This window comes from Loxodonta africana, chromosome 13 (assembly GCF_030014295.1).
Source record: "Loxodonta africana isolate mLoxAfr1 chromosome 13, mLoxAfr1.hap2, whole genome shotgun sequence".
Classification (NCBI taxonomy): domain Eukaryota; kingdom Metazoa; phylum Chordata; class Mammalia; order Proboscidea; family Elephantidae; genus Loxodonta; species Loxodonta africana.
In genome coordinates, this window is record NC_087354.1 from 7,577,385 (window position 1) to 7,601,393 (window position 24,009).

At 40.1% G+C, this 24,009-nt stretch overlaps 1 protein-coding gene across 4 annotated transcripts in view; it reads right to left on the reverse strand.

The window, feature by feature from the left end:
• Positions 1 to 24,009, reverse strand: part of CYFIP1 (cytoplasmic FMR1 interacting protein 1) — a 195,790-nt gene that overhangs the window by 79,221 nt on the left and 92,560 nt on the right. For 3 of the 4 annotated variants that reach the window (XM_064296201.1, XM_064296202.1, XM_064296203.1), the window contains 4 exons: positions 22,325 to 22,416; positions 19,965 to 20,082; positions 1,888 to 2,010; positions 992 to 1,117 (listed from right to left, as the gene is read on the reverse strand). In XM_064296201.1, coding sequence (XP_064152271.1) covers positions 992 to 1,117; positions 1,888 to 2,010; positions 19,965 to 20,082; positions 22,325 to 22,416 — 459 coding nt within the window. The remainder of the gene's footprint in view (positions 1 to 991; positions 1,118 to 1,887; positions 2,011 to 19,964; positions 20,083 to 22,324; positions 22,417 to 24,009) is intronic. The other variant, XM_064296200.1, reaches the window with a different exon arrangement.

The window sequence follows — 24,009 nt, forward strand, 5'->3', positions numbered from 1 at the left end:
ACATAACCACACAGTTTAAGGGATTCTGTGCACATCCTGGCACAAGGATAGACACGCTGATCGGTGGAATAGAGCTGAGAGGCTGGAAGTAAACCCTCGCATTTACAGTCAACTGAGTTTCAACATGGATGTCAAGACAATTCAATGGGCAACGAATATCTTTCCAACAAATAGTACTGGGACAGCTGGACATCCATATGCAAAAGAATAAAGTTGGACCCCTGTGCAGGAAAAGGTTAGCTCAGCAGGCCTGGGCTGCCAAAATTCTGCACATTTCAGAGAAAGGCCTGGTGTGAGAACTGGCACTTGGCTGGCTCCTAGGAACGAAGCTTGGAGACTCTGGAATGCTGTCTCAGAAGAACGTTCTTCTCTGCTGGCGGTTTTGGGCCACCCTGCTTGTACCCGTCTGGCCGGTAGTTTAAGCTAACAACGTGCTTTATGGTGAATCCCTGCTTTTGCTCTGGAGTCTGTAGTCTGACTGGCTGAGGTCAGTCAGACTGTGTATGATGTTAGATACATCACTGCTGGGAAGAAAATGAAGCATATCTTGTACAACTACAGTAGAAGGGGACACGTGGAAGGTTCTGGACTTTACCCCAAGTGTCTTTTCCTTTTGATGATTTTAATCTGTATGCTTTTGCTGTAGTAAAGAGTAAATGTGAGTTTAACAGCTACTGAGTTCTGTGAGTCCTTCCAGTGAATCACTGACGTGGTCTTGGAGACCCCCGACACAACCCCTACCTCACGCCATATACAAGAGTTAATCCAAAATGGACCACAGGTTTAAATGTAAGAACGAAAACTATAAAACTTCTAAAAGAAAACATAGGAGTAAATCTTTGTGACTTGGGGTTAGGCAACAGTTTCTTAGGTATGATGCCAAAAGCACGAGCAACAGAAGAAAAAATAAACTGGACATTATCAAAATTAAAGACTTTTGTGCTTCAAGTGACCAGAGTCAATCTAGGAACAGAAAGTAGACAAATCTCACCTCTACCAGGGCAAATTTCTCCTCGCTGGTGTAATTATAGCGTGTCGCTCGCTCATACTCTTCAGCATTGTCAGGGCAGTCCTTATTGGAGTATTTGTCCGTTGGATGCACGAGTTTCCATGAATACTGGTGTGGTCAGAAAGAGAAGAAGCATTCCACGCTGAGCACAAAACGCTTCACTTTGTTCTGATTTGCATGGCCACTGCCAAAGCTACTACAAGATCTGGCCACGTGACTTCAGCTTCAAGACAACAGGTAAGATGCCTAGATATTTTGTGTTGACTATTTAAGACCTAGGCATATCAATAATACCTGGAAAGAGGATCTGCCTTTCAAATGACCATGTACTCATCTAATCTAATAATTTTCATTTGACCAAAATAAACCATAAAAGGGAAAAACTTTATGACTTACAGGTATCTGAATCTTTATATGATTTCAGAAATAATTTTAGTAATGTTAAACAAAAGACACTGATAGCTGGAACTTCAAAGAAAAATGTTAAAAATATGACAATGAAAAACGATCATAAAGGTAAAAATTTAATTCTACCAATATATGTTAAAAGATGAGACCCTTTATTTATAACACAAAGATGAAATATACTTTGAGAAATCTTAGAAACATTTTACATCAACACAAATTCTTATTTCTGTGAGTCGGAACCAACTCGACCAACAGACCAACTCACTGGGTTTGGTCTGGCTTTTGGTTTATGCCCAAAGATAAAAAGCCAATTCATTCTTAGCCCAAAGACCAAAGTCAATGACAAAAAAGAATCATTTACTCAATTTCTTGGCAAGTTCAAGAAAAAAAAAGCACTTCTCCCTAACCATCGGGTATAGGCTGTCTTAATCCCATGAATTTCAAAATTAAACCGACTGCAGAGCACGTACCACTTCCATCACATGTGCACTCCACTGCGACAGGAGCTGCAGGCCCTGCAGAGCCAGGTCGAAGAGCTTGCGGTACTCCGCGTCTGTCTTCTGTGCCTCCTGGCGGCCAGACCCTGTAACAACCTAGGGCACAGGTCAATATTAGCATTAAAAAGTCAACCTCTGTCTAGAAAAACCACATGTGCTTACCCTTTGGCCTAAACCCATCCTAGAAATCTATCACGAAGTTATACTCTCAAGCATGTGAAATGATGTGAGCACCAGACCATTCACTGCAGCAAACACTGGCAACCAGAAAAGCCACCTGGTGGGTGCCCATGACTCTCAAGAGAAGAGAAAGGTCACTACCAAGACACTGGAGAGGTCTCCAGGACAGAGTGGTTGGATCTAGCCAATAAAGAAAAACAGACATATGTGTATTTGCTTATATCAAAAAAAAAGAAAATTTAAAGGAGAGGGTGGAAGGGGAGGTAGCATCCTTTGAATACACTTCCTTTTGTAGACTTGACTTCTGCTGCTGTTGTTAACTGCCGCTGAGTCTATTCCAACTCAAGGCAACTACACATATACAGACTAGAGCTGCTCCATATTTTACATAATTGTGACTAAAAATTAAGTTAGGGAAAAGAAGCCATTCCTAAAGATCAAAAGCAAAATAAAACAATGAACTGAAGTGTGTATCAACTTGGCATCATGACCGCAGAGTAAGGAATCACTTCAAGGCACTTTTAAACATCATGATTTGATTCAACATCCCTAGAAGGAGAAACCTTAGTGATAAAATTAACAGCAAAACAATTCTTAAATAACTTTTTATTATGATGATGATTAGTAGCGCTGGTATTGTATTTTAAGACTATTAAGTGTTTTTTTTAAGTGTACATGGTAACATAAACCAAATTTATGCTGGAGTAGTTAAGAACCAGAAATTTCATCATGGGAAAAAAAAGAAAAAGAAAAAAAGGTTGATCCAGGAACATGCTGTCCTACTAGAAAGTACGGTAGCGTCAAAGACTACACAAGAGCTGTGTTAGAAAAACATGGGAACCAAGTTGAAGAGGCTTTCACAAACTGAATTTGAGCAGAAATAATGGTAACAAGTGGACTGAGTTCAAAATAGTACTAAAAAAAATCGATTTGTTACCTTAGATGATGCTAAGGAACAAATTCTTTTAAAAGCTGATAAATACGGAAAAGGGATCAACTTATTATTCTCTCTCTTTTGTAAGAACTATACCTAAGAGCAAGGTGCAGCTACCATACGGAGTTGAGAAGGAATGATGGAGTTACAATGTTACCATTTTGCACCCTAATGAATTAATGAATCTAGGCCGTGAACAATGGCTGTCATGTAAGAGTAAAGGACAGCGGGACATTGTACCACCCGCAGCCTACAGAACTACCAACGAGGGTCAAGAGAGCTGAGATAATATAAGCTGAATCTGGTCCAGCCTCTGTAGCTAATGCCAATGTACGGGAAAAACAGGGGACAGAAGATCAAGGTCAATGGCACCACCAAGGGTGAAAGAAAAGGACGGAGAGAGGGACTAAACCTTAAAAAAGACAAATCAGCCATCTGAGTTTATGAAACTTACTTGGATCCTGATGCAAATAAGCTTGAAAAAATTAACCATTTATAAGTCAGTTGGGGAAATCTGAACAATGACTAGATAGTCAGCATTAAGGAATACCAAAAGCAAAACAAAACCCATTGTCGTTGAGATGACTGCTACTCACAGTGACCCTGGAGGACAGAGAACTGCCCCGTAGGGTTTCCAAGGAGCAGCTGATAGATTCGAACTGCCAATCTTTTGGTTAGCAGCCAAGCTCTTAACCACTACACCACCAGGGTTTCTATTAAGGAATATGTGCTGATTTTTTTTAATATGATAATGGTATTATGGTGATGTTTAAAAAAGACATAGAAACATAAAATTAAAAACTTCTAACTAACCCAGGTCAAGGTGCACTGCTGTGAAAAGTATGGATGAAATGAGAATGGTGATGAAGCTGAGTGATGATACATGAGAGATCAAGACTGCTTTCTTCTTTCATATGCTTGAAAATTTACATAATAAGTTTAAAAAAGAAAAAAAAAAACCCATACACAAAAAACATTGCCCGGAGTGCGGTGCTGGTCAATGTTAGAAGATGACCATATCTAGGGACTCTCAGGGACCTCAGCAGCCTGTTCGGGCAGCACTCTGCATTGCTGACATTTGCTGAATGACTCAAATCCAACTGCTATCCTGACTTAAAATAAATCTAGTCCAAAAAAAAAAAACCGAGCTACAATAGCATCAAAAAGAATAAAACACTTAAGGAATAAATTTAACAATAAAACAAGAAACTTTAAAACTACGAAAGATTGCTGAAAGACATTAAAGAAGATCTAAATAAATGGAAAGATATCCCATGCTCATGAATTAGAAGGATTAATGCTGTTAATATGACAGTTCTCTCCAAAGCAACCTACGGATTCAATACAATCTGTATCATAATCCCAGCTGCCTATTTTGTAGGAATTGACAATCAGATCCAAAAATTAATATGGAAATGCAAAGGATCCAAAATAGCCAAAACAATCTTGAAATAAGAACTAAGTTGGAGGACTCATGTATTGCAATTTCAAAGTTTACTACAAAGCTACAGTAACAAAACACTGTAGTACTGGCATAAGAATAAACAGAGAGATCAACAGAATAAAACTGAGAGTCCAGAGATAGACCTTCATGTTTATAGTCAGTTGGTTTTCAACAAGGGTGCCAAAGCCATTCAGTGAGAGAAAGAACAGTCACTTCAACAAATGGTGCATTGCTAACTGGATGACCACATGCAAGAGAATGAAGTTGGACCACTAATTCATCATAGACCTAATGTAAGCGTTGTTAGGGCAGACCCAACTTGGCACTACAGACAGCAGCACCATGCCGTCCCTCTGCAGCAAAGACCTGAAAAACTGAGTAAAACAGATACAAACAACAATCCTGGAATTCTAAGCATTAAACTAAGGGATAAAGACTCGATCAACCACCAAATTGAATAAGAAACTGACAGAGAAGAGAGAATGAGGAAAGCTACGGAGTGGAGGTCTCCTACTAGCTAACATGGCACTGATCATCATCTTGGACCTCAGCCACCGAAAACAGAGGACATGGAGTACGGGAAGACAACTTCACAGAGCTCCCAACCAGAGACAGAGCAGCTGCTCCACATGTCAAATCCTCTCACTTCCCTCCTGCCTATCTGCCCCAGGCGCTGAGCACCACGTTCCCAAGCGGCACCGGCGTAGATCACTGGACCTCGCCCTGCACTGCATCCCAGCCTCACCACACCAGCCCTAGCACAGGCCACAAACCAGTCCTAGCACAGGCCACAAACGATTCATCCCTGCCCCTTCTGCCCTCCAATGGACCTGCCCTGCTGCACCATAGCTGAGTGATGGTTCCTCCCCAGCTGAACAGAGTGGTGAGAAGTATCGGGACCACAGACGAGGCAGCAACAAGCTAGCCCAGCCCGCCTACCCAGACATAACCAAATAAAAAGCAAAACAAAACAATCAATAAATGAAGAAAATAATTCCTGAATGACCCAAAGACAGCAGACAATACAAAAACACACAAACAGGTCAGGATGGCTCCAGAAAGCAACCAAAATAAAATACCAGATGACTTTCCGGTAGAAAAGAAGGCACTGGAATTACCTGATAAAGAATTCAAAACTCTAGCATTCATGGCTCTTTAAGAGATGAAGGAAAATGCAGACAAAAATAAGGTAAAAATAGACAAAATCATGGGAAATACAGACAAAATCAGGCAAAAGAGACAAATCAGTGGAAGAATTCAGGAAAATAATACAGGAACAAAATGTCCAAATAAACAAGCAACTAGAAATCATACAAAAATAGCAATTAGAAATCCAGAAGATAAAAAGATTTCAGAAACAGGCAGTGTAATAGAAGGTTTTAGGAACAAATTTGAAACAACAGAAGAGAGGATCACCAAAATTGAACACAAATGCTTATATGCCACTTTGAGAAAAAATCAGGAAAAACTATGAAGAAACACTGAGAACGATGTGAGATATAATCAAAAGCAAAAATTTGCATGTGATAGAAGTTCCAGAACAGGGGAAAAAACAGAAAACACAGAGAGGATCATAACAGATTTGCTGACAGAAAACTTCCCTAACATCATGAAAAATCAAAAGCTGATCATCCAAGACTCTGTGAACCCTATATAGGACAGATCATGAAAGAAAACAAAACCAAGATGTATAACGATCACACTCACTAAAACCAAAGACAAACAAAGAATCCTGAGAGAAGCTCAAGAAAAATGAAAAGTCACATACAAAGTGGGAACAGTAAGGCTAAGCTCTACTTACTCAGCAGAAACCATGCAGGCAAGAAGGCAATGGGGTGACATATGCAAAACATTGAAAGAAAAAAATTGCCAATCAATAATAACATATCCTGCAAAACTTCCGCTCGAATGTGACATTTCCAGATAAACGGAAATTAAGGGAATATGTAAGAACCAAACCAAACTTACAAGATTTATTAAAGGAAGTCCTTCAGTTAGAGAAACAACAACATCAGAGAACAACCTGTATCTAGGACACAGGACAGCATCAGCCAGATATCAACCAAGGTAATAAATTCTCAAGGATAAAACAAAACTAAAAGATTTACAACAGGGAACCAGAGAGATCAATCTGTAAATGACAACAATGTCAGAACAGTAAAAGAGAGAATATACGGTATAGGTATAGAACTTTCTAACGGAGAGGAAGGCAAGGAGACATCAAGTAATAAACAACTGATTTACACTTTGGAAGACAGGGGTAAATTTCAAACTAACCACAAAGAAAGTTAACAAACCTACTCATTAAAATAAAAAAGAAAAACGAAGTCTCAGTAAACACAAAATCTATAAAAACGAAAGAAAGAAAAAAAAGTCCACAAAGAAGAGGAACTCAGCAGAGGAGAGTAAGAGGAACAAAGAAAACAGCAGCACCACAAAAAAAAAAAAAAAAGGCACTGCAAAATGACAGGACTAAACTCACACCCATCAATAATCACACTGAATGTAAATGGCTTAAACACATCCATAAAGAAACACAGAGTGACAGAATGGATAAAAACACAAAACAAATCAATATGCTGTCTACAAGAGACACACCTTAGAAACAAAGACATAAACATATTAATGATCAAAGGATGGAAAAAAATTAAGCAAAAATAAATCAAAGGATATAAAAATCAAAATATATCAACAAAACAGCCAGCTACCAAAAAAGAGCAAGTGTGGCAATACTAATCCAGATAAAATAGACTTTAAGACAAAACCCAGCATAAAACACAAAGGGCACTATATAATGATTAAAGGGATGATCCATCATGAAGACATAACCATAATAAATATCTAGGCACCCAATGAGAGGGTTCCAAAATACACAAAACAAACTCTAAGAGCGCTGAAAAGAGAAAATGACAATTCCACAATAATAGTAGGAGACTTCAACACACCACTGTCAGAAAATGACAGAACATCTAGAAAGAAACGCGACAAAGATACACAACATCTAAGGGCCACAATAAGCCAACTTGACCTCATAAACATATATAGAACACTCCAACCAACAGCTCTAAAGTACACATTCTTTTCCAACATATATGTAACACTCTCCAGAACAGACCACATCCTAGGCCACAAAGCAACCCTCAAGAAAATCCACAACACTGAGATAATATAAAGTATTTTCTCTGACCACAACAGCCTCATACTAGAAATTAACAGGAAGAGCAAGGAAAAAAAATCAATTACATGGAAACTGAATAAAACCCTGACTAAAAATCTCTGAGTAATAGAAAAAATCAAACATGGAATAAAAAAAACTCCTAAAATCAAATGAGAATGAAAACACATCATACCAAAACCTTTAGGACACAGCAAAGGCAGTGCTCAGAGGTCAATTTACATCAATAAACGCGCACATTCAAAGAGAAGGAAGGGGAAAATCAAAACATTTGCCACACAACTCGAACAAATAGAAAGGGAACAGGAAAAGAAGCCCAGAGGTACTAGAACAAAGGAAATAAAAAATATCACAGCAGATATAAATGAAATAGAGAATAGAAAAACAACAGAAAGAATCAACAAAACCAAAAGTTGGTTCTTGGAAAGGATCAACAAAATTGACACCACTGGTCAAACTGACAAAAGAAAAACAGGAGAGGAAGCAAGTTACCTGAATAAGAACTGAGATGGGCAACATCACAACAGACTGAACTGAAATTAAAAGAACACTAACAGAATACTATGAAAAATAGTACTCCAACAAATTTGAAAACCTAGAGGAAATGGACAAATTTCTAGAAACACACTACCTACATAAACTATCACAAAATCATGTTGAAAATATGGACAGATCCATAACGAGAAGAGACTGAAAAGGTAATTTTAAAAATTCCTAAAAAAAAAAAAAGCTGTGGCCCAGATGGTTTTACTGCAGAATCCTACCAAACATTCAGAGAACAGCTTGCACCAGTACTACTCAAACTATTTCAGAACAACGAAAAAAAGGAACACTTCCAAATGCATTCTATGAAGCCTGCATAACCCTGATATCAGAGCCAGGAAAAGACATCATGAAAAAAAGAAAATTACAGAAAAATATCCCTCATGAATATAGAAGCAAAAATTCTCAACAAAATTCTAGCCAATAGAATTCAGCATCACATCAAAAAAATAATACACCATGACCAAGTCGAATTCATACCAGGTACAATTCACCGTTACCAAATCAATCAACATAATCCATCACATAAATAAAAGAATCACATGATCATCTAAATCAACGCAGAAAAGGCATTCAACAAAGTCCAATACCCATTCCTGATAAAAACTCTCAATAAAATAGGCAGAGAAGGGAAATTCCTCAATGTAATAAAGGGCATCTAAGTGAAAAAACCAACAGCCAACATCATTCTTAAAACCAACAGCCAACATCATTCTTAAAGGAGAGAGGCTGGAAACATTTCCCTTGAGGACAGGAACATGAAAACGAAGCCCTTAATCACCACTCCTATTTAACATTGTGCTGGAAGTTCTAGCTAGACCAATTAGGAAAGAAAAAAGATAAAAAGGATATCCAAATTGGTAATGAAGAAGTAAAACTGTCCCTATTTGTGGACGCTATGATACTATACGGAAACCCTGGTGGCATAGTGGTTAAGCGCTATGGCTGCTAACCAAAGGGTGGCAGTTCAAATCCACCAGGAGCTCCTTGGAAACTCTATGGGGCAGTTCTAATCTGTTCTATAGGGTCGCTATGAGTCGGAATTGACTCGACGGGACCGGGTTTGTTTTTTGTTTTTGTTTGATGATACTATACATAGAAAACTCAAAAGAATCCATGAGAAAATTACTGGAACTAAGAGAAAGATTCAGCAGAGTTGCTAGATACAAGATAAACATACAAAAATCAGTTGGACTACTATACACCAATAAAGAGAACAACGAAAAGGAATCAGGAAACAAAACAATTCATAATAAAAACCCGTTGCCATCAAGTTGACTCACAGGATAGAGTAGAACCAATCCATAGGGTTTCCTAGGAGTGGCTGGTGGATTCGAACTACCGATCTTTTTTGGTTAGCAGCTGTGGCTCTTAACCACTGTGCCAACAGGACTCCTCCCCATCCCAAAAAAAATATATATATACATATATACATAAAATGCTAATGAATAAATCTAACCAGGGGTGTAAAAGACCTATACAAAGAAAACTACAAAACACTACTGTAAGAAACCAAAAGAGATCTACATAAACAGAAAAACACAGCATATGCATGGATAGGTAGACTCAATATTGTGAAAATGACAACTCTACCCAAAACAATCTACAAATACAATGCAATCTTGATACAAATACCAATGACATTCTTCAAAGAGATGGAAAAACTAATCATTAACTTTACAAGGAAAGGGAAGAGCCCTCAGATGAGAAAAGAGCTATTGATGAAGAATAATAAAGTAGGAGGACTCCCACCACTTGAACTCAGAACCAACTATACAGCTACAGCAGTCAAAACAGCCTGGTACAGGTACAACTACAGATACACTGACCAAAGGAACAGAATTGAGAACCCAGAAGTAACCTGATCTTCGAAAAAGGCCTAAAGTCCATCAAATGGGGAAAAGACAGTCTCTTTAAGAAAAGGTGCTGGCAAAACTGGAGGTACCACTGCAAAAAAATGAAACAAGACCCACACCTCACATCATGCACAAAAACTAACACCAAATGGGCCAAATACCTCACTATAAAGCCTTTCAATGATAAAGATCATGGAAGAAAAAATAGGGACAATGCTAGGAGCCCTACTACTTGGCATAAACAGCATAGAAAACATTACTAACAATGCACAAAAACCAGAGGAGAAACTAGGTTAACTGGGACATCCTAAAAATCAAACACTTAACGCTCATCAAAAGACTTCACCAAAACAATAAAAAGACAACCTACTGACTGGGAAAAAATTTTTGGCTACAACAGATCCAGTGGGGGTCTAATCTCTAAAATCTGTGAGATATTGCAAAACCTCAACAACAAAAAGATTAAAAACCTCATTAAAAAATGGGTAAAGGATACGAACAGTCACTTCACCAAAGAAGACATTCAGGCACCTAGCAGATAAATGAGGGAATGCTCACGATCATTAGCTATTAGAGAAATGCAAATGAAAACTACAAAGAGATGCTAGCATTCATCCAAAAAACACAAAATAATATATGTTGGAGAGGTTGTGGAGAGACTGGAATACTTACACACTGCTGGCGGGAATGTAAAATGGTACAACCGCTCTGGAAATCGATTTGGCGCACCTAGAAATAGAACTATTATAGGATCTGGCAATACTGCTCCTTGGAATATATCTTAGAGAAATAAGAGCCCTCACATATGCACACCCATGTTCATTGCAGCACTGTTCCCAATAGCAAAAAGACGGAATCAACCTAGATGCCCATCAATAGACGAATGGATAAACAAATGATGGTATATTCACACAGTGGAATACTATGCAACAATAAAGAACAGCTGCAAAAACACAAATATTGCATGAGACCACTATTATAAGAACTCGAGAAAAGGTTTAAACAGTAGAAAACATTCTTTGGTGGTTACAAGGGCAGGGAGGGAGAAAGAGGGGTATTCACTAACTAGATAAAACCAAAACCAAGCCCACTGCCATCGAGTCAATTCCGACTCATAGTGACCCTACAGAACAGAGTAGAACTGCCACATAGAGTTTCCAAGGAGCGCCTGGTGGATTCGAACTGCTGACCTCTTGGTTAACAGCCGTAGCACTTAACCACTACGCCACAAGGGTTTCCACTAACTAGATAGTAGATGAGAATTATCTTAGGTGAAGGGAATGACAACACACAATACAGGAGAAGTCAGCACAACTGGACTAAAGCAAAAGTTAAGAAGTTCCCTGAACACAACCAAACACTCGGAAGGACAGAGTAGCAGGGGCGACGGCCTGGGGATAATGGTTGCATGGGACATCTAGGTCAACTGGCATGACTAAGTTTATTAAGAAAATGTTTTGCACCCCATTTTGGTGAGTGGCGTCTGGGGTCTTAAAAGCTAGCGAGTGGCCATCTAATAAGCATCAATTGGTCCCAACTCACCTGCAGCAAAGGAGAATGAAGAACACCAAAGACAGAAGGAAAATATTAGCCCATGAGACAAAAGGGACACATAAACCAGAGACTCCATCAGCCTGAGACCAGAAGAACTAGATGGTACCCATCTACCACCAATGACCGCCCTGACAGGGAACACAACAGAGAGTCCCTGATGGAGCACGAGAGAAGTAGGGTGCAGAACTCAAATTCCAGTAAATAGACCAGACTTAATGGTCTGACTGAGACAGAGAGACCCCGGAAGATATGACCCCCAGACTCTCTTTTAGCCCAGAACTGAAACCATTCCCAAAGCCAACTCTTCAGACAAAGATTAGACTGGACTATAAGACACAAAATGATACACGTGAAGACAGTGCTTCTTAGCTCAAGTAGATACATGAGAGTAAACGGGCAGCTCCTGTCTGGATGTGAGATGAAAAGCCAAAAAAGGGACAGGAGCTGGTTGAATGGACACGGAAAATTCAGGCGGAAAGGAGGAGTGTGCTATCACATTTTAGGGAGAGTAATTAGGGTCACATAACAATGTGCATATAAATTTTTGTATGAGAAACTAACCTAAACAGTAAACTTTCACTTAAACCCTCCAAAAAAAAAGAAGGGCAAAGGAAGTAAATAGACACTTCATCAAAGAAGACTCAAGTAGCTATCAGACGCATGAGGAAATGCTCAAGATCACTAGTCATTAGAGAAATGAAAATCAAAACCACAATGAGATACCATCTCACCCCGGCATCACCACCACAAATCAAAAAAATAGAAAATAAGAAATGTTGGAGAGTTTGCAGGGAGACTGGAATTCTTATGCACTGTTGGTGGGAATGCAAAATGGTACAACCATTTTGGAAAATGATATGGTGCTTCCTTAGAAAACCAGGAACACAACTATCAAATGATAAAACAATTCCACTCCTAGGAATATATCCTAGAGAAATTAAGAGCCACCACACAAATAGACATATGCACACCCATGTTCACTGCAGCACTGTTCACAATATCAAAAAGATGGAAACAACCTAGATGCTCATCAACAGATGAATGGATAAACTATGGTACATACACACAATGAACTATGCAACGATAAAGAACAGTGATGAATCTGCAAAGCATCTCACAACATGGATGAATGTGGAGGGCATTATTCTGAGTGAAATAAGTCAGTCACGAAAGGACAAATATTGTATGAGACACTACTATAACAACTCATGAAAAGGTTAACACACAAAAAGAAACAATCTTTTGACATTGAGGTAGCTAAGAGAAACACGAGGACGTGCTCACGATCATTAGCCATTAGAGGAATGCAAGTCAAAACTACAATGAGATTCCATCTCACTCCAGCAAGGCTGGCATTAATCCAAAAAACACAAAATAATAAATGTTGGAGAGGCTGTGGAGAGGATGGAACACATCACTGCTGCTGGGAATGTAAAATGGTACAACCACTTTGGAAATCGATTCGGCACTTCCTTAAAAAGCTAAAAATAGAAATACCATATGATCCAGCAATCCAGAGCCTTCAGATTAACAGATATATGCACACCCATGTTCACTGCAGCACTGTTTACAAGAGCAAAAAGAAGGAAGCAACCGAGGTGCCCATCAACAGATGAATGAATAAATAAATTATGGTATATTCACACACTGGAATACTATGCATTGATAAAGAACAACGATGAATCAGTGCAACATTTCATAACATGGAGAAATCTGGAAGGCATTATGCTGAGTGAAATTAGTCAGTTGGAAAAGGACAAATATTGTATGAGACCACTATTATAAGAACTTGAGAAACAGTTTAAACAGAGAAGAAAATATTCTTTGATGGTTACGAGAGTGGGGAGGGAGGGAGGGAGTGGGTATTCACTAATTAGATAGTAGCAAGAACTATTTTAGGTGAAGGGAAAGACAACACACAATACAGGAGATCAGCACACCTGGACTAAACCAAAAGCAAAGAACTTTCCTGAATAAACCAAACACTTCGAAGGCCAGTGTAGCAGGGGCGGGGGTTTGGGGACCATGGTTTCAGGGGATATCTGGGTCAACTGGCATAATAAAATCTATTAAGAAAACATTCTGCATCCCACTTTGAGAGTGGCCTCTGGGGTCTTAAACGCTAGCAAGCAGCTGTCTAATATGCATCAATCGGTCTCAACCCACCTGGAGAAAGAAGAATGAAGAACACCAAAGACACAAAGTAATAATGAGCCCAAGAGACAGAAAGGGCCACATAAATCAGAGACTACATCAGCCTGAGACCAGAAGAACTAGCTGGTGCCCAGCTACAACCAGTGACTGCCTTGATAGAGAACACAACAGAGAACCCCCGAAGGAGCAAGAGAGCAGTGGAACGTAGAACCTCAAACGCTCGTAAAAAGACCTGAGGCTAGAAGGACCCAAGAGGTCATGGTCCCCAGACCTTCTGTTAGCCCAAGACAGGAACCATTCCCAAAGGCAACTCTTCAGACAGGGGTTGGACTAGACTATAAGATACAAAATGATACTGGTGAGGAGTGAGCTTCTTGGCTCAAGGAGATACATGAGACTATGTGGGCAGCTCCTGTCTTGAGGGGAGATAAGAAGGCAGAGGGGGTGAGAAGCTGGCTGAATGGACACAAAAATAGAGGGCGGGGAGAAGGAGTGTGCTGTCTCATTAGGGGGAGAGCAACTAGGAGTATATAGCAAGGTGTATTTTTGTATGAGACTGACTTGATTTGTAAACTTTCACTTAAAGTACAATTAAAAAAAAAATCTTTGATAGTTACCAGGGAGTTAAGGGGTGGAAGGGAAAAACACTAAACAGACAATAGATAAGTGGTAACTCTGGTGAAGGGTAAGACAGTACACAATACTGAGGAATCCAGTACAACTTGTACAAGGGAAGGTCATAGAAGCTCCACAGACATATCCAAACTCCCTGAGGGTCCAAATTAATGGGCTGAGGGCTGTGGGGACCATGATCTTGGGAAACATCTAGCCCAATTGGCATAACATAGTTTATAAAGAAAATGTTCACTTTGGTGAGTAGTGTCTGGGGTCTTAAAAGTCTGTGAGCAGCCATCTAAGATATTCCACTGGTCTCACCCCATTGGGTAGGAGAATGAAGACAACTAAAGACACAAGGGAAACATTAGTCCAAAAGACTAATGGACCACAACTACCATGGCCTCCAGCAGACTGTGTACAGTACAACTAGATGGTACCCGGCTATCATCACTGACTGCTCTGATAAGGATCAAGACAGAGAGTCCAGGATAGACCTGGAGAAAAATGTAGAACAAAATTCTAACTTACCAAAAAAAAACCCAGACGTACTGGTCTGACAGAGACGGGAGAATCCCGGAGACTATGGCCCCTGGATACCCTTTTAGCTCACTAATGAAGTCACTCCTGAGGTTCACCCTTTGGCCAAAGATTAGGCAGGCCCATGAAACAAAACAAGACTAAAGAGGCACACCAGCCTAGGGACAATGACTACAACACAGGAAGGAACAGGAAAGCTGGTAATAGGGAACCCAAAGTCAAGAAGGGAGAGTGTTGACAGGTCGTGGGGCTGTTAACCAATGTCGTAAAACAATATGTAGACGATATGTAAAATATGTAAAAAATATGTAAATATGTAAATGTCGTAAAACAATATGAAACAAGCTAGTTTGTTTCATAAACCTTCTAGAGTAAAATTAAAAAAAATAAAAGGCAAACAAGGAAACGGCAAAAACATCAACCCAAAGAAAAGGAGGGTGAAATGGTTGCACAACTTGAAAAATGTAATTGATGTCACTATATTGTACATGCAGAAATTGCTGAATTGGTATATGCTCTGCTGTGTATATACAAACTCTGGTGGTGCAGTGGCTAAGTGCTATGGCTGCTAACCAAAGGGTCTGCAGTTCAAATCCACCAGGCGCTCCTTGGAAACTCTATCGGGCAGTTCTACCCTGTCCTATAGGGTCGCTATGAATCGGAATCGACTTGATGGCAGTGGGTTTGGGTTTTGGGGCTGTGTATATATGCACCAACAAGAAAAAAAAAACAGCTGAACTTAATTGCACTGTGTGATAAATAATATGCTGTGATTTCAGGAAACTTTACAGAAAAAACAAAAAACTAAAAAAACCCTTTGTGGTTGGGAAAGTAGTATAAATATTCCAAATACCAGATACTCCCCAAATCATGCATTGAATCAGCAAGTTATTTTGTTTTGCTTAATTTACTTTAATGGGAAACAAGTACTGAGGAGTTGTGAAATGAGGTGGCTCAGTTTTAAAAATTATTTCATAGTATTGTCATCAATAAATGTCTGATTATTGGCTTATATTTTTATGATTCTGTACCCATCAGAACAGCAGGAAAGGTAGCTTATAAGTATTAGAGATAATAAATGTGAGTTTTAAAAATATCAAAGTTGGACCAGGAAACTACTGGTTTATAAAGGTGGATACAGGAGCTAGCACAAATTATTTTATGTAGACTAACTCTGTTTTACAAAGCCCTGGTGGTGAAATGATTGAACACTCGGCTGCTAACTGAAAGGTTTTCAGTTCAAACCCACCCAGTGGCTCCAATGGAGAAAGACCTGATGATCTGTTCCCATAAAGACTGTAACTTAGAAACTCTATGGGGTAGCTCTACTCTGTCACACGGAGTCACTGTAAGTTAGAATGGACTTGACAGCACCCAACGACAACAACGATTGTTACATCAGGCTTCTAAGAGAGTTGTTTTGGTTTAGATAAAGATGTGAGTTTGGATCAGTAAAAAAATGTTCTACTTTTCAAATCTATTCAACAGGTTTTCTATGTAGGCTTTATTTTGCTTCCCAGCTGACTGAATAAGTGATTTTTTAACCTCCCCCCCCCACAAAAAAAAATCAAATACATGGAAACTGAGTAATACCGTGCTTAAAAATCACTGGGAAATGGAAAAAATCAAAGATGGAATAAGAAAATTCCTAGAATCAAACGAGAATGGAAGCACATCACACCAAAATCTTTGGGACACAGCAAAGGCAGTGTTCAGAGGTCAATTTATAGCAACAGATGCACACATCAAGAAAGAAGAAAAGGACTAAATCAAAACATTAGCTATGTAACTTGAATAAAAAGAAAGGGAACAGTAAAAGAAGTCCTTAGCCACGAGAAGAGAGGAAATAATAAACATCAGAGCAGAAATAAACGAAATAGAGAATAGAAAAACAATAGAAAGAGTCAAGAAAACCAAAAGTTGGTTCTTTAAAAGGATCAACAAAACCAAGAAGCCACTGGCCAAACTGACAAAAGAAAAACAGGAGAGGACTCACATAACCTAAATAAGAAATGAAATAGGGGCTATTACAACAGACCCAACCGAAATAGACAGAATACTATGAAAAACTATACTCCAGCAAATGTGAACACGTAGAGGAAACCGACTAATTTCTACCTAAACTAACACAAACTGAGGTTGAAAATCTGAACAGACCCATAACAAGAGAAGAGACTGAAAAAGGTAATAAAAAAACTCTCACAAACAAAAAGCCCTGGCCCAGATTACAGCACCGGAGAACTCCACCAAACAATCAGAGAATAGCTTGCACCAGTACTACTCAAACTATTTCAGAACATAGAAAAGAAAGGGATACTTCCAAATGCATTCTATGCAGCCTGCATAACCCTGCTACCAAAACCAGGCAAAGACACCACAAAAAAAAAGTTACAGACCAATACCTCTCACGAATACAGAAGCAAAAATTTTCAACAAAACTCTAGCCAACAGAATTCAGCATCGTATCAAAAAAATAATACACCCTGACCAAAAGGGATTCATACCAAGTATGCAAGGATGATTCAACATTAGAAAATCAATCAATGTTATTGATCACATAAATTAAAGAACCACATGATCATCTCAATTGATGCAAAAAAAAAAAAAAGCATTTGATAAAGTCCAACACCCATTCCTGATAATAACTCTCAATAAGATAAGTATAGAAGGGAAATTTCTCAACACAATAAAGGGCATCTATACAAAACCAACAGCCAACATCATTCTTAACGGAGAGAGGCTGAAAATATTCCCCCTGAGAACAGGAACAAGACAAGAATGCCTTTTGTCATCACTCCTATTTAACATTGTACTGGAAGTCCTAGCTAGAGCAGTAAGTCAAGAAAAAGCAATAAAAGGCATCCGAATCGGTAAGAAGGAAGTGAAACTGCCCATATTTGTGGATAATATGATACTATACATAGAGAACCCAAAAGACTCCACAAGAAAACTTACTAGAACTAATAAAAAGATTCAACAGATATAAGATAAACATATAAAAATCAGTTGGATTCTTATATACCAGTAAAGAGATCTACGAAAAGGAAATCAGGAAAGCAATAGCATATATAATAGTCCCTAAAAAAATAAAATATTTAGGGATAAATCTAATCAGGGAGGTAAAAGGCTTATACAAAGAAAACTACAAAACACTACTGCAAGAAACCAAAAAAGAACTACATAAATGGAAAAACACACCATGCTTATGGATAAGTAGACTCAACATTGGGAAAATGTCAATTCTACCCAAAGCAATCTACAAATACAGTGCAATCTCGATCCAAATACCAACAGCATTCTTTAACGGGATGGAGAAACTACTCATTAACTCTAAACGAAAAGGAAAGAGGCCCTGGATAAGCAATACTGAAGAATAATAATAAAGTAGGCAGACTCGCACTACCTAACCTCAGAACCTATTATACAGCTACAGTACTCAAAACCTTGACCAATGGAACATAATTGAAAACACAGATGTAAATCCATCCACCTATGGTCACCTGATCTTCAACAAAGGCTCAAAGTCCATTAAATGGGGAAAAGAGAGTCTCTCTTTTTTTTTTTATTAACTTTTATTGAGCTTCAAGTGAACGTTTATAATTCAAGTCAGTCTGTCACATATAAGTTTACATACATCTTACTCTGTACTCCCACTTGCTCTCCCCCTAATGAGTCAGCCCTTCCAGTCTCTCCTTTCGTGACAATTTTGCCAGCTTCCCGCTCTCTCTATCCTCCCATCCCCCCTCCAGACAGGAGATGCCAACACAGCACCTAACAACAAAGCTGCTAAAAAACATAAATTGAGCAAAACATTCAAAGGTAGATGTTTCTTCTATTTAAAAACATCATCTTAATCACAATGGTACTACGACAGAAGCCTGAAGGAAGACAAACAAAACGTATGCTGTCAAATGCTCTGATCAGCAGGGGTGCAAACCAGCTCTACATGTTCTCTGAGAGCTTCCCAAGAACTTAATTTGTAATTACATCCCAAATCCCCCGGGTCTGGTCCACTGATTCCCGCAGCAGGCTGGCCCTTGACAGTGGTCTGGAGAGGTGCTCCTCCTCACGGGAGGGGTTTGCAAACATCCTGGAGTACCAGGGCCATTGCTGCCAGGCACCTGTAATATGTCACTGTGGTGACCTGATAGCTACTGTTCAGCAGGTGAGGGTGCTCATCCTCTTGCAATGAGTGGGACCAACAGCACACAAGAGTTGTTCCATCCAAATACTAGTCAGTCCTCTTGACAACCCTGAGGTACCAAATACCAACCACTTGTGAAGCCCAGTCTTGTGTATGCCCCACTAAGACCCCATGTTCTTCTGGGCTGTTTGCCACCCCATCCCCAAATCACCACCTCACTTTGTCCTAACTTTCCTGCCTTGCTTCTGCCCCTCTCTGTGGTCAGACCTGCCCTTGTGGCTGTTACCAGCCACCTCACCCCACCCAACAATCCAACAGTGTGGGGAGTGTGAAAATAGCCAAAATGATGATACGGCAAACCCAGGAGAAACCAGGAAGTAATTAAAAAGGCCTTGGTTGCCAACCCCTAGCCTGCTTCCTGTACACAGATTCCACTGCCCTGAGGACACCCTCTGTCATCGACTCAGAGGCTCCTGTACCCATCTCTGGCTTTGGGATCTTCTTCCCTTCTACACTTTGAGCTGCCTTGGACCTAAAAGGGGCCAAAGTCAAGAACTGCCCTTTCTTTCCCAACGCCCTCCCTTCCTTCCACCCCTCTTCTAGCTGCTGGGATTCAAGGTACTAGCTTAGGAAATGCCACTTAATGGTATCTCCTCACCCATTTCTTCTGGGGTTCCTATTACAATTTTCTGAAAAAAAAAAATCTTTTTGTACAGCTGAACAAATAGAAGCAATGCTAATGTCACTGCATGTCAATTATAATGGGTGCTTTTTAAGTATCTGGTACTAAATTACGTGTTTCAAAGTACTTAAAATTAGTATTTGGGAGCAAACAATAAAAGGATCCCTGCAGTCCCCATGCAGAGCTCAGGCTCCCTGGCATGGGCAACCTGGGTGTGGGTGGGGCTCACTTCACTGTTGCTGTAGCGTGCCAGCTCTGAGATGAAACGCATGTGGTCCTCTCGGGTCTGGGTCATCTGCTCACAGATGTTGTACTGCGGGCTGCTGCTCGAAGACGTGCATGTCCATCTGGTTTGGAGAAAAACGGCATTATCTGAAGAGTGCCCCAGAACCCTTACAAATCACAACAGCTGGAGGAGACAGTGGCAAGGCGGCAAATTAGAGGGCCGTCCCCCTCCTGTCCACAACAGCCCTGTGTGTGGCCCCACATGAAGCTTAGGTGGGGCCCATGAGTGCCCCACGTGTACCTTGTGCGCTGCTCGTGTGTAGCCTACGTGCGACCCATGTGTATCCTGTGTGCCGCCCGTGTGCAGCCCGTGTGTACCTTGTGTGCTGCTCGTGTGCAGCCCGTGCGTACCTTGTGTGCTGCTCATGTGTAGCCTACGTGCGACACGTGTACCCTGTGTGCTGCTCATGTAGCGTACGTGCGACACATGTGTACCCTGTGCCGCCCACGTGCAGCCTGTGTGTATCCTGTGTGCCACCCGTGTGCAGCCCACGTGTACCGTGTGCAGCCCATGTGTACCCCATGTGCCGCTCGTGTGCAGCCCGTGTGTACCTCGTGTGCCGCTCGCGTGCAGCCTATGTACCCCGTGTGCCGCTCATGTGCAGCCCGTGTGTACCTTGTGTGCCGCTCGTGTGCAGCCCATGTGTGCCCCATATGTACTCTGTGTGTCGCTCGTGTGCAGCCCATGTGTGCCTCATATGTACTCTGTGTGTCGCTCGCGTGTAGCCCAGAAGTGCCCCATGTGTACCCTGTGTGCCGCTCATGTGTAGCCCATGTGCAGCCCTGTGTGCTAAATGCAATTAAAAAAAAAAAAACCATTGCCATAGAGTTGATTCCAACTCATGGCGACCCTACAGGGCAGAGGAGAACTGCTCCACAGGGTTTCCAAGGAGGGCTGGTAGATTCGAACTGCTGTTCTTTTGGTTAGCAGCCAAGCTCTTAACCACTGCGCAACCAGGACCCCAAATGTGACAGATTTACAATTAAATAAATTCTCTTAAAAAGAAAGGAAATGAGTGCTCAACACTCATCGTTTCCTAATTATTTTACTAATTTTACTGTTTTCTATAACCCTGACGTTATTTACATCTATTGTATTTGTTATGGTAGAAACACTATGTGATTGTATGCTACTGGCTGTGTCAATTTAATGAATGTAACTTATACGAGGATGAGAAATAGTCTAAAGTAGATCACATATCAGATTTAATAACAGATTTACTGGAGATATGTTAGCATAGAGGTTGGCAAACTGTAGCTCAGAGACCAGCTTTCATACAGCCCTGGTGGCACAACAGTTAAGCATAAACCTACCCAATGGTTCCAGGAGAGAAAGACCTGTAATCTATCTGCTCCCTTAAAGATTACAGCCAAGAAAACTCTACGGAGCAGTTCTACTCTGTCATATGGGGTCACCATGAGTCGGAATCGACTTGGCAGCACCTGATAACAAAATGGTTTTGACATTTTCAAAGGGTTATTAAAAAAAAACAAATAAAAAAGGAAAAATATGCAACAGAGACCACATGTGGCCTGCAAGGCCTGAGATATTTACTACGGTCTTTACGGGAAAAGTTTGTTGACACCTGAGTAAGCAGACTGGGATGCAACACCACTTGTCAAAATTATGGCTGAGCTGCCACCACAGCTGCTATGGATACAACCATTCAATAAAGTCAACAAAAGCATTCTATGAGACTCAATTAGCTATGTGAAATTCACAATAGAGTATTGTATATTTATCATTTATGGCAAGAGTCAGCCAATTTTTGCTGTAAAGGGCCAAGAGAGTAAATATTGTATGATGTGTGGACCACCTGTCTCCATCCTATCACCTCTTCTTCTCCTCTTTGAAAAAAAAAAAACACTCTGTAAATATGTACAGACCATTGTCAGCTCCAAAGGCCTTACAAACGCAGGCCGGGGCTAGATTCGGCCCTCAGACGACAGTTTCGTAAACTCTATAATGGACATGCATACAGCCCCGCCCCTTACCAGTGCACCACTGAGCCTAGAGAATTCTTTAATACTTCTATATTCTGAACCAGCACTGTCCAATAGAACCCTCTGGGATAATGGAAATATTCTCTATCTGTGTGGTCCAATATGGTAGCCATGAGCGACTGAGCATGTGAAACATGGCAGTGCTGAGGAAATTAACTTTTTGTTTTATTTTTTAATGAATTTAAATTTAACATCCATAGGTAATGAGGTATTAGACAGTCAAGTTCCACACAGTTGAGAATGTCAAAGGTTATATCTCTAGATCAGTAAAAAGGGTGCAATAAAAAGCTTTAACCCTACCGAGATTTATTTTCCTCATAGTGGGCACTGGTCTTTATGTATCTTGCCAGTTCTATCTGCATGTCCCCGAACAGTGGAACCACCTGGAGCTGCTGTATTCAAAGAAGAACAAAATAAAATAGGGTCATTATGTACGCTTCGTCACCAAACACATCATCACAGCAGTGGTCAATGTTGATTATTATTCTGGGCTGAATACTACTCTTGCAGATCATTTACTACCTTAAAAAAGTATAAATAACTCTGCATTCCTTACGAGAAAAATTATTAAACGTTAAAATTAACCTACAGTGTTGCTATATCCAAGGTCATAAGAAAAACAAGTCCATTTCTCTATACAAACAACAAAAAATAAAAATCTTAAAAGACAAATTCATAACAGCATAAAATATATACAGAGATATACATATCCATGAGTAATTCTAACAAAAGATATGTAAGACTTCTAAACAAAAATGACACAAAAATTTTAGAGAAATTTTTTAAATTCTTAATGAATGGAGAAATACGCCACATTAATGTGTTGTAAGACTCGGTATTTTGAAAACATCCTTTCTCTCTAAGTTGATCTACAGGTCCAATGCAATCTCAATCGGTATTCCAGGAGGACAAATGCTTTTGGGGTGTGTGTGTGAAAGTTCCTAGGCAGTGCAAACGGTTAACAAACTCAACTGCTAATCGAAAGGCTGGAAACGTGTATCCACCCAGAAGTACCTCAGAAAAAAGTACTAGCCATCGATGTCCAAAAATCAGCCATTGAAAGCCCTATAGAGTACCATTCTACTCTGATTCACATGGGGTCACAATGAGTTGAAACCAACTCAATGGTAACTTCTGTGTGTCTGTGTGTGTGTGGGTGTGTGTGTGTGTGTGTGGAAATCAGCTAGCCAAATCTAGTATGTATTTAAAAAGGTGAAAAGACAATATCCAAGACGATTCTGAAAAATAAAAGTGGAAGACTCATACTTTCAAACAAGCAGACCTACTATAAAAGCCACCACGATTCAAGCAGTATCGATGAAGGCTAGTGCAACAGAACAGATAATCTACAGCAAAGGCACACACTTACACTTGATTTTTGACCCGAGTAACATTGCAGAGCAGTGGGGAAAAAGATGGTCTTAATAATAAATAGGCAGGGTCAACGGGATATCAACACTGGGGGGAAAACCAAGAATGTCAACCTCTCACCTCACCCCATACACAGAAGTCAATTCCAGGGGGACTAAATAGTAACATTTCCAGAAAGTTAACACTGAAAGAAAACTCTCATAACCCCAGTGTATATATAGAGATTTTTTTTTAGGTTGACTGTTAAATAAGGATTGAAAGGAGCCCTGGTAGTGCTGTGGTTAAACATTTGGCTGCTAACCGAAAGGTAGGCGGTTCAAACCCACCAGTCTCTCCATGGGAGAAGGATGTGCTAGTCAGCTTCCGTAAAGATTTACAGCCTTGGAAGCCCTCAGAGGGTTGTTATGAGTCAGAATCGACTCAACACCAAACAGTTTGGGTTTTTTTTTTTGGTTAGAAATTGAATTGTGTTCCCCAAAAAGATATGCTAAAGTCCTAAGCCCTGGTGCCTGTGAATACAGCCTTGTTTGAAAATAGAGTCTCTGAAGATATTATCAGTTAACGTGAGATTACTAAGTAGGGTGAGTCCTAAACCAATGTGAGTGGCGTCCTAT